We start from the raw sequence: 15,289 nt of genomic DNA on the forward strand, positions 1-15,289 counted from the left end.
ACCGGGAGGCAGAGCCTAGTAAACCAAAACGTAAGTGGAAACGGAAGATTTATCCTGATTTCGCGGTTCGTAGGAGTGCTAGGATTCGTATTACTAAAAAATTCCATGATGAAATATGAGAGGAATCTTTTGGAATAGTAGAGGTCTGAAGGACTTGGCTAAACGATGGTTCCTTGCCGAGGCAGCTTTAGAGCAGAAGTTAGATTTTGTCGCTCTATCGGAGACTGGTAGAGAAAACTTTGCGCCCCAGTTTCTTTCCTCTCTTGTGGGTGGTATTGATTTTGATTGGCATTGCCTCCCTCTGCGAGGTAGATCGGGTGGTATCTTACTCGGTGTGAGATGCGATTCACTTCAAGTCCGAAGTGTAGTGATGGGTGACTTCGCGGTAAAGTTTCGGGTCACGTCCAAGATAGATGGTTTTAACTGGGCCTTGGTGGCGGTTTATGGTGCCGCACAGCCCGAGCTTAAACCAGAGTTTCTGGCGGACCTCGTTCGAATCTGTGGGTCAGAACAGCTTCCAATTTTAGTTGGAGGTGATTTCAATATCATCAGAAGGAGAGAGGAGAAGAACAATGATAACTTTGACGGCAGGTGGTCGTTTATGTTCAATACCATTATTGAAAGCTTGGATCTGAGGGAGATTGAGCTTTCTGGTAGAAAGTTTACCTAGGCTAACACTCTGCCAAACCCGACTTATGAAAAACTCGATCGAGTTCTTGCCAGCGGGGAGTGGGAACAAAAGTTCCCTCTGATTACGATGCAAGCTCTCTCGAGGGGAATTTCCGATCACACTCCCCTGTTCGTGGACTCGGGGGAGCCGAACCACGTGGGTAACAAGAACACCTTCTCTTTCGAGATGTCATGGTTCGAACAAGAGGGATTCTTGGATTTGATTGCCAGGGAATGGGCTAGAGGTGCAGGAGGTGCGACTGCGATTGAGCGTTGGCAGAATAAGATTAGGCATTTGAGAAGGTTCTTACGGGGATGGGCTAAGCACCTCAGTGGTGTGTATAAGATGGAAAAGGATAGACTCCTTTCTCTTATTCAAGCCCTGGACATAAAGGCCGAATCCATTATTTTACTGCCTGCGGAGCTTCAGGTTAAAAATGAGGCGGAAAAGAGGTTGAAAGAACTGCTCCGCGAAGAAGAATTGAAGTGGGCTTTGCGTGCTAAAGTGCGCAAAGTGGTCCAAGGGGACGCAAATACTCAATTCTTCCATTTGATAGCCAACGGGAAGCACAGAAAGAAGCGCATCTTTCAGCTTGAACAAGATGAGGGCACTATTTTAGGACAAGACAACCTAAAAACATATATTACCGAGTATTACAAGCAGTTATTTGGACCCCCGGAGGATAATTGTGTGTCCCTCGATGAGTCTAGGACTGAGGATGTGCCTCAGCTAACGGCTGCCGAAAATGATATTCTGGTTGCCCCGTTCTCAGAGAAGGAGGTGTTTGGTGCCATTGCACAGATGAAAAATAATAAGGCTCCCGGTCCGGATGGATTCCCGGCTGAGTTCTATAAAAAGTGCTGGCACATTATTAAGGGGGATTTGTTACCTATGTTCAATGACTTGTTCTCTGGACAGCTTCACTTATTTCACTTGAATTTTGGAACTATCACATTGCTTCCTAAGAAAACGGATGCTGTAAGAATTGAGCAATTCAGGCCGATATGCCTCCTTAATGTTAGTTTCAAAATTTTCACCAAGGTTCACACAGATTGCACATTCTGTGGTGTAGCAGTCCCAAACTGCTTTCATGCCGGACAGAAACATCCAGGAAGGGGTGGTTGTCTTGCATGAAACGCTCCATGAAATCCATTCCAAAAAATTAGATGGAGTAATTTTTAAGGTGGATTTCGAGAAAGCGTACGATAAGATCAAATGGCCATTTCTCCAACAGTCATTGCGTATGAAAGGTTTTGATGAAGCCTGGCGCCGACAGGTTGAATCATTTACGCAAAAAGATAGTGTGGGAATTAAAGTTAATGATGACATAGGTCATTACTTCCAGACACATAAAGACTTAAGACAAGGAGATCCGATGTTCCCTATCCTGTTTAACATTGTGGTGGATATGTTAGCAATTTTGATAGGAAGGGCTAAGGAAAATGGTCAGGTAGGTGGATTGATACCTCATCTCGTTGATGGAGGTGTATCCATCCTTCAGTACGCAGATGATACAATTATCTTCATGGGGCATGACTTGGCCAAGGCGAGAAATATGAAGCTTGTGTTATGCCTTTTTGAACAATTGACCGGGTTAAAGATTAACTTTCATAAGAGCGAGTTGTTCTGTTTTGGTACAGCTAAAGACGAACATGAGGCTTATAGGCAATTGTTTGGGTGCGAGTTGGGAGAGTTCCCCTTCTCTTACCTGGGGATTCCAATCCACCATCGTAGGCTCACAAAAAAGAGTGGAAGAGCATCGAGGACCGATTTGAGAAGAAACTGAGTTGTTGGAAGGGTAAGCTCATGTCATACGGAGGCCGATTAATCCTGATTAATTCGGTGCTCACGAGCATGCCTATGTTTCTCCTATCGTTCTTTGAGGTCCCAGTTGGTGTTAGGAAGAGACTGGACTTCTACCGATCGCGTTTCTTTTGGCAGGGTGATGAGCTTAAACGAAAATATTAGCTTGCTAAATGGGATATCATCTGTAGACCGAAAGACCAAGGGGGTCTCGGTATTGAGAATCTAGAAATTAAAAATAGATGTCTTCTTAGCAAGTGGCTGTGGAAGCTCTCAACGGAGAATGATGCCATGTGGGCTCAAATCCTTCGTGCCAAGTACCTCCAGACAAAAACTTTGTCCCAGGTCTCAGTTAGGCCGACTGATTCACCCTTCTGGAAAGGTTTGATGAAAGTCAAAGAAGCTTTCTTTAATAGGATGAGGTTTGCTATTGGAAACGGCTCTAGTACACGTTTCTGGGAGGATACTTGGCTCGGTAATATACCTTTGGCCATCCAATATCCGTCTTTGTACCGTATTGTTCAGCGACGTGAAGTGTTCGTCGCCTCGGTTTTTCAATCTATCCCCCTTAATATTCAGTTCCGACGGACGCTAGCGGGCAATCGTTGGGAAGAATGGCTCCATTTAGTCAGGAGACTGATGGAGGTCCAACTATCTCAACAACCCGATGAATTACGCTGGAAATTGACTAGGTCTGGAGCATTCACTGTTAAATCAATGTACATTGATGTCATTAATTCGAACTCCATTCCTACCTCTAAGCATGTTTGGGCTGTCAAAGTTCCTTTGAAAATAAAAGTGTTTATGTGGTTTGTCCATAAACAAGTTATTCTAACAAAGGACAATTTGATAAAGCGTAATTGGACAGGACCTACTAGGTGTAGTTTCTGTGATCGGGATGAGACAATCAAACATCTCTTTTTTGATTGCTCGTTGGCCAAAGTACTTTGGTAGACGGTCCACATTGCTTTTAATATCACTCCACCGAATTCTGTTAACGCGTTATTTGGGACATGGCTCAATGGGATTGAGTCTGACTTAGCGAGACACATTCGGGTTGGAGTTTGTGCTTTGATGTGGACTATCTGGAATTGCGGAAATGATTTGGTTTTTAACAGAATATCACGTATACATTTTTTGCAGGTTATATTCCGCACTACGGCTCTGATCCGCTCCTGGTCGCTACTCACCCAGACGGAGGCCAGGGAGCATTTGGTTACTGGGTCTTTCCGATGGGAGATGGTAGCTCGGGATATCTTCAACCGGTTTGGATGGCGGTCATGTAATAGGATAGGCATATAGTTTACCTATCTAGTTTCAGCCAGCCGGTTGTGGCAGTTATTCATGGCTAGTGGGTGTTTCTAGCCCTTTTTGGCTCTGTGTGAGCTTTTTTCCCCTTCTTTTATTATTACTTTTAGAGACCTTGGTACCATGTTGGCACTGCGTTATTTGATTAATAAGATGGCCGTATGCATCTTATTCTGATGCAGAGGCCGGGGATTTTTCCCCTTTTCGAAAAAAAAGATTTTTGTTTTTGCGAGGGAGACCAGTATTCTATGTTACTACGCATTATGGATGTAGTATCATACACTAGTATCATATGCAAAATACTAGTATATGATACTCCCCACTACGAATTACCTATTCATCTAAAAAATGAAACTGTACATTGTTTAGTAGTATATTTTTTTTGGCAATCGTGGAGTAGCACATTCTTTGTGCACGCGGGTTCCTAGATTCGTCTCCTCAATTCCAGCGTTTAGATTTGAGCATGCGTGCTGAAAATTAATTTAGTCTACTGATTCTTCAAATGCCTGATGGATCAGTATCAACTTGAGATCAACAGGTCGTATCACAAATTGACAATCGACCACGTACCACGTGTAGATGAAGAGGGGAAATACGAACAGTGTAAACAGACACTCCAGAATCTTCATTCAGATCACACGGATCAGATTGATATAAACGAAAATTAAGGCTAGAATATATGCTTCCGCTAACTGTGCATTATACAACATTAATGCAGGCGATCGTCGTATCTGCCAGAATAATTACTTTCCAATTATCACGTGAATGATTGTACTCTTGTCATTCGATTTGATACTCCCCTATAAGACCACCACCATCCCCTCATCTGGCAAACACACCAACAATTTCACTTGGATTCCTACCTACATGCATGGCTCCCAAGAAGGTGAACATGGAGTACATCGCCCACGGCTCAACCCGGAAGGCGACGTTCAAGAAACGCGGCATCGGGATGAAGAAGAAGGCCCGCGAGTTGTCCACCCTGTGCGGCGTCGACGTGTGCTACGTAATGTACTACCCCGAGGGCGAGTCATCGCAGGTGCCCGAGGTGTATCCGTCTGTCCCGGAGGCGATGCGCGTTATAGACCGCTTCAGGTCCACGCCGGAGCTCGACCGGTGCAAGAAGAAGATTGGCGGAGAGGACTACATCCGGGAGCGCATCAGCAAGCTCCAGGAGCAGCTTTCCAAGGCGCGATGCGACAGCCACCGGCTCGAGACAAAGGTGCTGCTGCACGACGTCTTGGTCGGTCACCGCCAGAGCCTCGCCGGCCTCAACATCGAGCAGCTCGCCAGCTTGGGCTGGATGGCGGATAACTATATGAAGAAGGTCAGTGACTGCATCGCCTCAAACAAGAGTAGGCGGCATGCTGATCCGCTGCATTGCGCTGCCATCGGCGCCGACGTCAATGCCGAGGGCCCACCACTGCAAGGTTGGGCTACGGAGGTTGTCAAGCCCGGACCTGACGTCGACAGCGCAGCATACGGTGGCAACGCCGATGGTGATGTGACGCAGATCAGCAACTTGGCCGTGGGATTTGCATGGGCTGATCGAGGTCCGCATTTTCCTCGCGTATAAGGAGACCGTGTGCAATAGTGTTGGCATCAAAATAAAGGCCTCGTGTCGATGGATATACTATGTACGTAGGCTCAAGTAGGAGTATTTTTTTGAGAAATTAATAAAGATCCGTTGATTCCTGAAATTTATACATTGCAAAAGAAATGCAAATATATATTATATATTGGAAGGGTTGAAACAAGAAGAAATCGACCAAGTGGCAATGAAGATATTGTTATTGACTATAGCAATTTACAACTGAAGATATTTTGCAAGAATTTGCAGGCCACTTCTTGGACATAGATACTACTGTCCAATGGAGTTGGATGAGTTGCACAAAGCTAATGGAAGGTATAGCTTTGATCACTACCCAGAGCAACAGGCATATCCTCCTGCAGATTCTCGCGAGCCTTAAGGATCAATAAATTAGACTCATATTGGAGCAGGTTGGAACCGATTATTATGGAGGATGCAACATGTGTGTCGCACGCAAACATGTGTGTCGCACGCATATTGGAGCCTAGAAGTATCGATTATTATGTTAAATTATGTCTTTACAGTTCCTCTGCTACAAAATTTTGAAGTTATATCTTCTTTGTACATCAAACTTTCTTTTGGTGGTAAATCAAACCTTTTATATTTGACCAAATTATTAGAGAAATGTATCAATGGCTGCAACACTAGATATAAATAACACAGTTTTTTTATACAATGAACCTAATGAAACTAATTTAGCATTGTAGATGTAGGTAGGCCTGATCGATCAGTATCAACCTTGGGTCAAGAGATCATATTATAAATTCACAATCAACCACATGTGCTACCTTTGTCTCGAATTCTGCTAGTTACCGCATACAGATAATGTGGGAAAATATGGACACACATTCGTCTTGTCAGCCAAAGCCCAAACGTGGAAACAGATACTCCAGAATCTTAATTCAGATCACTGGGATCAGATTGATATTTGTTTGGATCTTCAATATACACGATATAAAGAATTGAAGGCTACAATATACCTATGCCTTAAGCGTTTTAACATGATGAGTTGTCTATTTTTTCTGCAAACAAAAATTCATCATTGACAATCTTATTGTCAACAAGGATAATTAAAAGTTCTTGAAACATAGCGTACCTTCGAAGAGGCAATAGTAAATACCAGCAATTGGATTAAACAAAATAAACAGCACATATCAATATTGACCGTTTTAAAAATTCTCTTGTGAGGAGAATAATACTCCTAGGGGAAGAACCAGCCCAACACAGATTTTTGCTTGTAGGAAGCTCCGTCAAGTGAGATGAGGCTAGTTTCGCCGCTGATCATGTCATACACGCAATAGCTGAGATTGTGGGGGTCGCAGCTGGCAGCTTCAATCAATGGTCATGCCCGCTTCCACTCGGTGCCTAGAATAAACACACGGTTACCTCCTTGGAATATCTGATCATGGTGCTCCGACGAGGCTCGGCCTGCAGCAAATGCCCTGGAGCAATTCCTGCCGACGAAGAGGACCTGTTCTCCCAAGTCCCTCACCTCCAACCAATGACCCTTGTCAAAATCTGCCTCAAACACACACAGATTCAACACGAAGACATCAGTACGGCTCCTCCTCCACCGCACCATCAGTAGCTTTTGGTCATCGGATGATACGACCAGGTAGTAGTTGGCATACATGTCCCGCTGTTTCTTGATGACATGGTTGACGAGAGGCTGATCCATCTGTTGATGATTCTCTCTGTTGGCAACGAATGATTCATGGCAGAAGAGCTCTTCCGAGCTGGTGAGAGCAAAAGCCTTTCCATGGTGAAAAGCAATGTCCTTGTAGCCAGAACCATAATGATCATGACACGGGATAGGTGACCATGCACCACGGATCTGCTGGTCCGGTGAGAGGCATGCAAAGTTCGTGTACCCAATGTATTGGATTCCGGAGTTAGACACCGGGGCGCTGAATGAAAAGTGGGGGAGTATCGCGATGACGAGAGGAGACGAAGACGAGCACACAAGCATCTTCATGCGCACGCTCGCCTTCATACTCGTGGTGACGAAATCGCCATCGCCGCCGCCGCCGTTGACAGTGGACCTTCTGTAGTAGTTGGTGGAGATCTCAATGGCGGCACCCGTGTCTCCGCCGAAGAATGGGTCACGGAGGAAGAATCTGCCAGAGCTCTTGTGCCGGTACAGGACCAGATTGCCGAAGCAGGCGCCCGCGCGGCAGCCCTTGGGCGTGGGGAAGCAGCGGCGCACCTTCTTGTTGTCGGCGAGGCTTCGGTACGTGCCGTTGCCGAGGTTGATGCACGGCAAGGCTGGCCGCAGCAATGAGCGCTGGTGTCGCAAGGCGTGGCGCCAGTCTCGACAGACGGCGCCGAAGCTCAGTCGGTCGTTGTGGGATGCGAGGCGGGAGAGGACGAGGCCGGCAACCTCTGGCGGCAGCTCCCGCCAGCTCGGCGAGGAAGGAAAATCGCCGCCGTAGGTCGACTTGCCGACGCAGAGACCCATGAGGAGGCGCCGAAGGTCGACGCGACAGCAGCGGCGGCGATCGTTCTGGGAAAGTCTTCGTATCAGGTCCGGGAGGATATATACGGTTTGCTGAGCTGTGCGCCGTTGATTCTCCTCCCCATCCAACGTTGTTAACAATGGACCAAATATTACGGGTCATTCGTAACAATCACCTTAACAATAATATATTTGGCCACGCTCTCAGCACCCATCTCCAACGGCATGCACGTCTCATCGCTGCACCTCTTCTATTTTTTTTAAACTGTCACCTGACTTTGTTAACATACAGAAGCAGAAGCAGCTAGATCGCTAGCCACCAAAGAAGATAAAATGTCAGGAACAAGGATGGGCATATGGGCAGAGTTAGTTGCAGGGAAGAACCACGCTTGGGGCAGCTGTAACGAGTCAGTACCACTATTCAGATTTTTTACAAGTCAGTACCACGTTTGACGCTAGTCGTTGCAATACGGGCTAAGCCGCGTATAACTCTGTATTGACGCTGTATCTGACAACCCGGCCCCACCAGTCAGTTGACCAGCCGCCGAACCGGCTCGGTCGGTCTACCTGGTCGAACCCAACTGCCCCTCGAACCCAACTCACTCACTCCCCACGAACCCTAGCCCTCGCCCCGCTCGAGCTCTCACCCGCCGATTCGCCGCCGACCGCCGCGCATTCCCCCGCCGCCACCGTGCCATGGTCCACGAGGATGAGAGCAGCGACGACTACTCCAGCCTGCAGTATATGAACTCCTCCGACGACGACAGCATGTTGTACCGGGTTAGTGGTTTAGCTAGGGTTAGGGTTAGTGTTCCTGCTTTGGGGATTTGATCTTTGATTTGGGGGGTTTTGGTTCATTTTGCTACTACAGATCATTGTTCCCTGCCAGCACCATGGGCTGCCATGTGAGAGGCATGTAGCCTTTGAGGGATTTGACACGGGCAGGAGGTTCTTAGCCTGTCCTCTGAAAGTAAGATTCTGCACTTTCTATGTCCTGTTTATTAAAATGAGTTGGTAGTAGCCCCACAGTATTTTTAATTAGTAGTAGTTTGGTCCAAGTTAGATTATCTTCTTCTGATTGCATTCTTTATTCAATTACTAGTACTGATGCACTAATGCTGGTCATTGGAGTAGGCATATGTTAATTTAATATGTGGCCAAGAGCTTAGTTTCGAGTGCACAGCATTGTTTAAGCTTTGATCCTGATAGTTTAGTGCTTTATGAGTGCTTTATAGTTGATGTACTTTTTGTTATGATTAAATAATATGGGCTATGTGATTTGGTTGCCGTGCACATGATGTGTTGTTCTTTAGTTAGTTAGTTCTGTTGTTCTTTAGTTCTTTACTTAAGATCATATTCTTTAATTGTAATATTTAGTGTAGTTTTGATGTTCTTTACAATCAAATCCTTTAACAAATATAGGTGCTGAATATATTGCAGGAAGGTCAGAACTGTGGCTCTGTTGAATGGGTTGAGCCAGAGTGGCCTCCTACAATGCAGAATGCATTGTTGAAGCTATGGGAAATGTATCAAGATAGTAGGAGTGATAGGAGGAAGGATAACCTGGAGAGTTCACTCACTATTCACAATTTGACAGAAGAAAAAAATAAACTGGAGGCTAACTATGAAAAATTAGTTGAAGATGTTCATCAACTTTTGAATGCCCAAGAGGATAGGGTGCTGGATTTCAGATATTTGCAGTCTAAGATGGAGAGTGCAGAGGAGAGGAAAGCTGAGGTGACCAACTCAGTTGTCTCAGATATGAAGACTGAGATGGAGAAGAAAGATGCAGAGATATTCAAGCTGCAAGGGAAGTATGAAGTCCTGATGAACCTGACAAAAGCCCAAGGCACTGTCATCAGGAACATGAAGTTCAACCATTTGAAAGAGAAGGAAGTGCATAGTGCAGCCATGAGGAACTTGCAGTTCCAGGTTGAAGAACTAACTAAGTCTATGGAGAAGCTCAAGCAAGAGAATCTAAAGCTAATGCAGGTTGATGAAGTCACTAAGTCTCAGGAAGAGCTCACCCAAGAGAATCTGAAGCTGAAGGATCACATTGGTGATCTAAAAAAGGGACATGACAAGCTCACTAAAGACAGGGCTCAGCTCAAGCTTCAGATTGCTGATATGTTGAACGCAGAGGAGAAGAACAAGCAGAAGATGAAGGGGATCCAGGCCATCTAGGATGAATGAACAAGATGAAGAGGCTGCTTAGCTGAACTTTTGTGAAGTAGTATCAGTGGATCTGTTCTGTATGTGTGTATGGTTCTGTAAGAATCTATTAAGTATGTTGAACTCCTATTTGAATTATGGGTCTGTTAGAAGTTATGAACTATGTTGAACTCCAGTATGTTGCTGTAAGAATCTATTATGGTTATGTTCTGTGTGGATCTATTAGTTGGACTTCATATATGCTTCATAGAATGGTGAAGTTAAGAAGTTTTGTCATCTTTGTTTCATGGATGTAGATAGATAGATAGGTACTCCCTCCGTTCCAAAATAGATGACTCAAGTTTGTACTAACTTTAACTAAAGTTAGTACAAACTTGAGTCATCTATTTTGGAACGGAGGGAGTAGATAGATAGATAGAATGGAAAAGCTATATTGGGTTCCGTCGACGTCGACAATCCCTAAAGACTACACTTTGGCTATTTTGGGTTCCGTCGACGTCGACAACCCCTAAAGACTACACTTTGGCTATATTGGGTTCCATCGACGTCAACAACCTCTAAAGACTACACTTTGGCTATATTGGGTTCCGTCGACGTCGACAACCCCTAAAGACTAAAACTTTGGCTATTTTAGGTTCCGTCGATGTCGACAACCCCTAAAGTCTAAAACTTTGGCTATTTTAGGTTCCGTCGACGTCGACAACCCCTAAAGACTAAAACTTTGGCTATTTTGGGTTCCGTCGACGTTGAAAACCCCTAAAGACTACACTTTGGCTATATTGGGTTCCGTCGACGTCGATAATGTTGGGTTTCGTAGTAATTTCAAAAATTTCCTACGCACACGCAAGATCATGTGATGCATAGCAACGAGGGGAGAGTGTTGTCTACGTACCCAACGCAGACCGACTGCGGAAGCGATGACACGACGTAGAGAAAGTAGTCGTACGTCTTCACGATCCAACCGATCAAGCACCGAAACTACGGCACCTCCGAGTTCGAGCACACGTTCAGCCCGATGACGATCCCCGGACTCCGATCCAGCAAAGTGTCGGGGAAGAGTTCCGTCAGCACGACGGCGTGGTGACGATCTTGATGAACTACAGCAGCAGGGCTTCGCCTAAACTCCGCTACAGTATTATCGAGGTATATGGTGGCAGGGGGCACCGCACACGGCTAAGGAATAGATCACGTGGATCAACTTGTGTGTTCATGGGGTGCCCCTTGCCTCAGTATATAAAGGATGGAGGAGGAGGAGGCCGGCCAAGGCAAAGGTGCGGCCAGGATAGGGAGTCCTACTAGGACTCCAAGTCCTAGTAGGAGTCCACCAAGAGGGGAGGAAGGGAGAAGGAATAGGAGGAGAAGGAGAGGTGGCCGGCCGCCTTTTCCCTAGTCCAATTCGGACTAGAGGGGAGGGGGGGCGCAGCCTTTTTCTCCTCTTCCCACTAAAGCCCATCAAGGCCCAATACTCTTCCCCGTATTCCCGTAACCCCCCGGTACTCCGAAAAATACCCGAATTACTCGGAACCTTTCCGAACTCCGAATATAGTCGTCCAATATATCGATCTTTACGTCTCGACCATTTCGAGACTCCTCGTCATGTCCCCGATCTCATCCGGGACTCCGAACTCCTTCGGTACATCAAAACTCATAAACTCATAATATAACTGTCATCGAAACCTTAAGCGTGCGGACCCTACGGGTTCGAGAACAATGTAGACATGACCAAGACACGTTTCCGGTCAATAACCAATAGCGGGACCTGGATGCCCATATTGGCTCCTACATATTCTACGAAGATCTTTATCGGTCAGACCGCATAACGACATACGTTGTTCCCTTTGTCATCGGTATGTTACTTGCCCGAGATTTGATCGTCGGTATCCAATACCTAGTTCAATCTCGTTACCGGCAAGTCTCTTTACTCGTTCCGTAATACATCATCTCACAACTAACATATTAGTTGCAGTGCTTGCAAGGCTTATGTGATGTGCATTACCGAGAGGGCCCAGAGATACCTCTCCGACAATCAGAGTGACAAATCCTAATCTCGAAATACGCCAACCCAACATCTACCTTTGGAGACACCTGTAATGCTCCTTTATAATCACCCAGTTACGTTGTGACGTTTGGTAGCACCCAAAGTGTTCCTCCGGCAAACGGGAGTTGCATAATCTCATAGTCATAGGAACATGTATAAGTCATGAAGAAAGCAATAGCAACATACTTAAACGATCAGGTGCTAAGCTAATGGAATGGGTCATGTCAATCAGATCATTCAACTAATGATGTGACCTCGTTAATCAAATAACAACTCATTGTTCATGGTCAGGAAACATAACCATCTTTGATTAACGAGCTAGTCAAGTAGAGGCATACTAGTGACACTCTGTTTGTCTATGTATTCACACATGTATTATGTTTCCGGTTAATACAATTCTAGCATGAATAATAAACATTTATCATGATATAAGGAAATAAATAATAACTTTATTATTGCCTCTAGGGCATATTTCCTTCAGTCTCCCACTTGCACTAGAGTCAATAATCTAGTTCACATCGCCATGTGATTTAACAGCAATAGTTCACATCACCATGTGATTAACACCCATAGTTCACATCGCTATGTGACCAACACCCAAAGGGTTTACTAGATTCAGTAATCTAGTTCACATCGCTATGTGATTAACACCCAAGAAGTACTAAGGTGTGATCATGTTTTGCTTGTGAGAAAATCTTAGTCAACGGGTATGTCATATACAGATCCGTAAGTATTTTGCGAATTCTATGTCTACAATGCTCTGCACGGAGCTACTCTAGCTAATTGCTCCCACTTTCAATATGTATCTAGATCAAGACTTAGAGTCATCTAGATTAGTGTCAAACTTGCATCGGCGTAACCTTTTACGACGAACCTTTTTCCATAATCGAGAAACATATCCTTATTCCACTAAGGACAATTTTGACCGCTCTCCAGTGATCTACTCCTAGATCACTATTGTACTCCCTTGCCAAACTCAGTGGTATGGCATACAATAGATCTGGTATACAGCATGGCATACTTTATAGAACCTATGACTGAGGCATAGGGAATGACTTTCATTCTCTTTCTATTTTCTGCCGTGGTCGGTCTTTGAGTCTTACTCAACTTAACACCTTGCAACACAGGCAAGAACTCCTTCTTTGACTGTTCCATTTTGAACTATTTCAAAAATTTATCAAGGTATGTAATCATTGAAAAAATCTTATCAAGCGTCTTCATCTATCTATATAGATCTTGATGCTCAATGTGTAAGCAGCTTCACCAAGGTCTTTCTTTGAAAAACTTTTATTCAAGTATCCTTTCATGCTTTGCAGAATAATTCTACATTATTTCCGATCAACAATATGTCATTCACATATACTTATCAGAAATGTTGTAGTGCTCCCACTCACTTTCTTGTAAATACAGGCTTCACTGTAAGTCTGTACAATAACTATATGCTTTGATCAACTTATCAAAGCGTATATTCCAACTCCGAGATTCTTGCACCAGTCCATAAATGGATCGCTGGAGCTTGCACACTTTGTTAGCTCCCTTTGGATCGACAAAACCTTCCGGTTGCATCATATACAACTCTTCTTCCAGAAATCCATTCAGGAATGCAGTTTTGACATCCATCTGCCAAATTTCAAAATCATAAAATGCGGCAATTGCTAACATGATTCGGACAGACTTTTAAGCATCGATACGAGTAAGAAAATCTCATCGTATTCAACACCTTGAACTTTTTCAAAAACCTTTTTCGACAAGTCTAGCTTTGTAGATAGTAACACTACTATCAACGTCCGTCTTCCTCTTGAAGATCCATTTATTCTTAATGACTCACCGATCATCGGGCAAGTCAATCAAAGTCTACACTTTGTTCTCATACATGGATCATATCTCAGATTTCATGGCCTCAAGCCATTTCGTGGAATCTGGGCTCATCATTGCTTCCTCATAGTTCGTAGGTTCATCATGGTCTAGTAACATGACTTCCAGAACATGATTACCGTACCACTCTGGTGCGGATCTTACTCTGGAAGACCTACGAGGTTTTGGTAGTAACTTGATCTGAAGTTTGATGATCATCATCATTAACTTCCTCACTTATTGGTGTAGGAATCACTGGAACTGATTTCTGTGATGAACTACTTTCCAATAAGGGAGAAGGTATAATTACCTCATCAAGTTCTACTCTCCTCCCACTCACTTCTTTCGAGAGAAACTCCTTCTCTGGAAAGGATCCATTTTAGCAACGAATGTCTTGCCTTCGGATCTGTGATAGAAGGTGTACCCAACAATTTCCTTTGGGTATGAAGACGCACTTCTCCGATTTGGGTTCGAGCTTATCAGGATGAAACCTTTTTCACATAAGCATCGCAGCCCCAAACTTTAAGAAACAACAGGTTAGGTTTACTGCTAAACCATAGTTCATACAGTGTCGTCTCAACGGATTTAGATGGTGCCCTATTTTAAAACGTGAATGCAGCTGTCTCTAATGCATAACCCCAAAACGATAGTGGTAAAGAGATATCATAGATCGCACCATATCAAATAAAGTGCGGTTACGACGTTCGGACACACCATAACGATGTAGTGTTCCAGGTGGCGTGAGCTGTGAAACTATTCCACATTGTTTTAATTGAAGACCAAACTCGTAACTCAAATATTTGTCTCCGCGATCAGATCGCAGAAACTTTATTTTCTTTGTTACGATGATTTTTCCACTTCACTCTGAAATTCTTTGAACCTTTCAACTATTTCAGACTTATGTTTCATCAAGTAGATATACCCATATCTGCTCAAATCATCTTGTGAAGGTCAGAAAACAACGATGCTTGCCACGAGCAACAGCACTCATTGGATCGCATACATCGGTATGTATTATTTCCAACAAGTCAGTAACTCGTTCCATTGTTCCGAAGAACGGAGTTTTAGTCATCTTGCCCAAAAGGCACGGTTCGCAAGCATCAAATGATTCATAACCAAGTGATTCCGAAAATCCATCTTTATGGAGTTTCTTCATGCGCTTTACACCGATATGACCCAAACGGCAGTGCCACAAATAAGTTGCACTATCATTATTAACTTTGCATCTTTTGGCATCAATATTATGAATATGTGTATCACTACGATCGAGATCCAATGAACCATTTTCATTGGGTGTGTAACCATATAAGGTTTTATTCATGTAAATAGAACAACAGTTTATTCTCTTACTTAAATGAATAACCGTATTGCAATAAACATGATCAAATCATATTCATG

General features: G+C 44.2%; 1 protein-coding gene across 1 annotated transcript; it reads left to right on the forward strand.

Annotated features, from left to right (window-relative positions):
* The first annotated feature begins 4,652 nt into the window (after positions 1 to 4,652).
* On the forward strand, positions 4,653 to 5,751 carry LOC119327475 (agamous-like MADS-box protein AGL80). Its single transcript, XM_037600576.1, has 3 exons — positions 4,653 to 5,334; positions 5,622 to 5,639; positions 5,675 to 5,751. Exons 1-3 carry the CDS (start codon positions 4,653 to 4,655, stop codon positions 5,749 to 5,751), a joined length of 777 nt encoding a protein of 258 aa, XP_037456473.1.
* The last annotated feature ends 9,538 nt before the right edge of the window (positions 5,752 to 15,289 follow it).

Source organism: Triticum dicoccoides, chromosome 7A (genome assembly GCF_002162155.2).
Source record: "Triticum dicoccoides isolate Atlit2015 ecotype Zavitan chromosome 7A, WEW_v2.0, whole genome shotgun sequence".
Lineage (NCBI taxonomy): Eukaryota > Viridiplantae > Streptophyta > Magnoliopsida > Poales > Poaceae > Triticum > Triticum dicoccoides.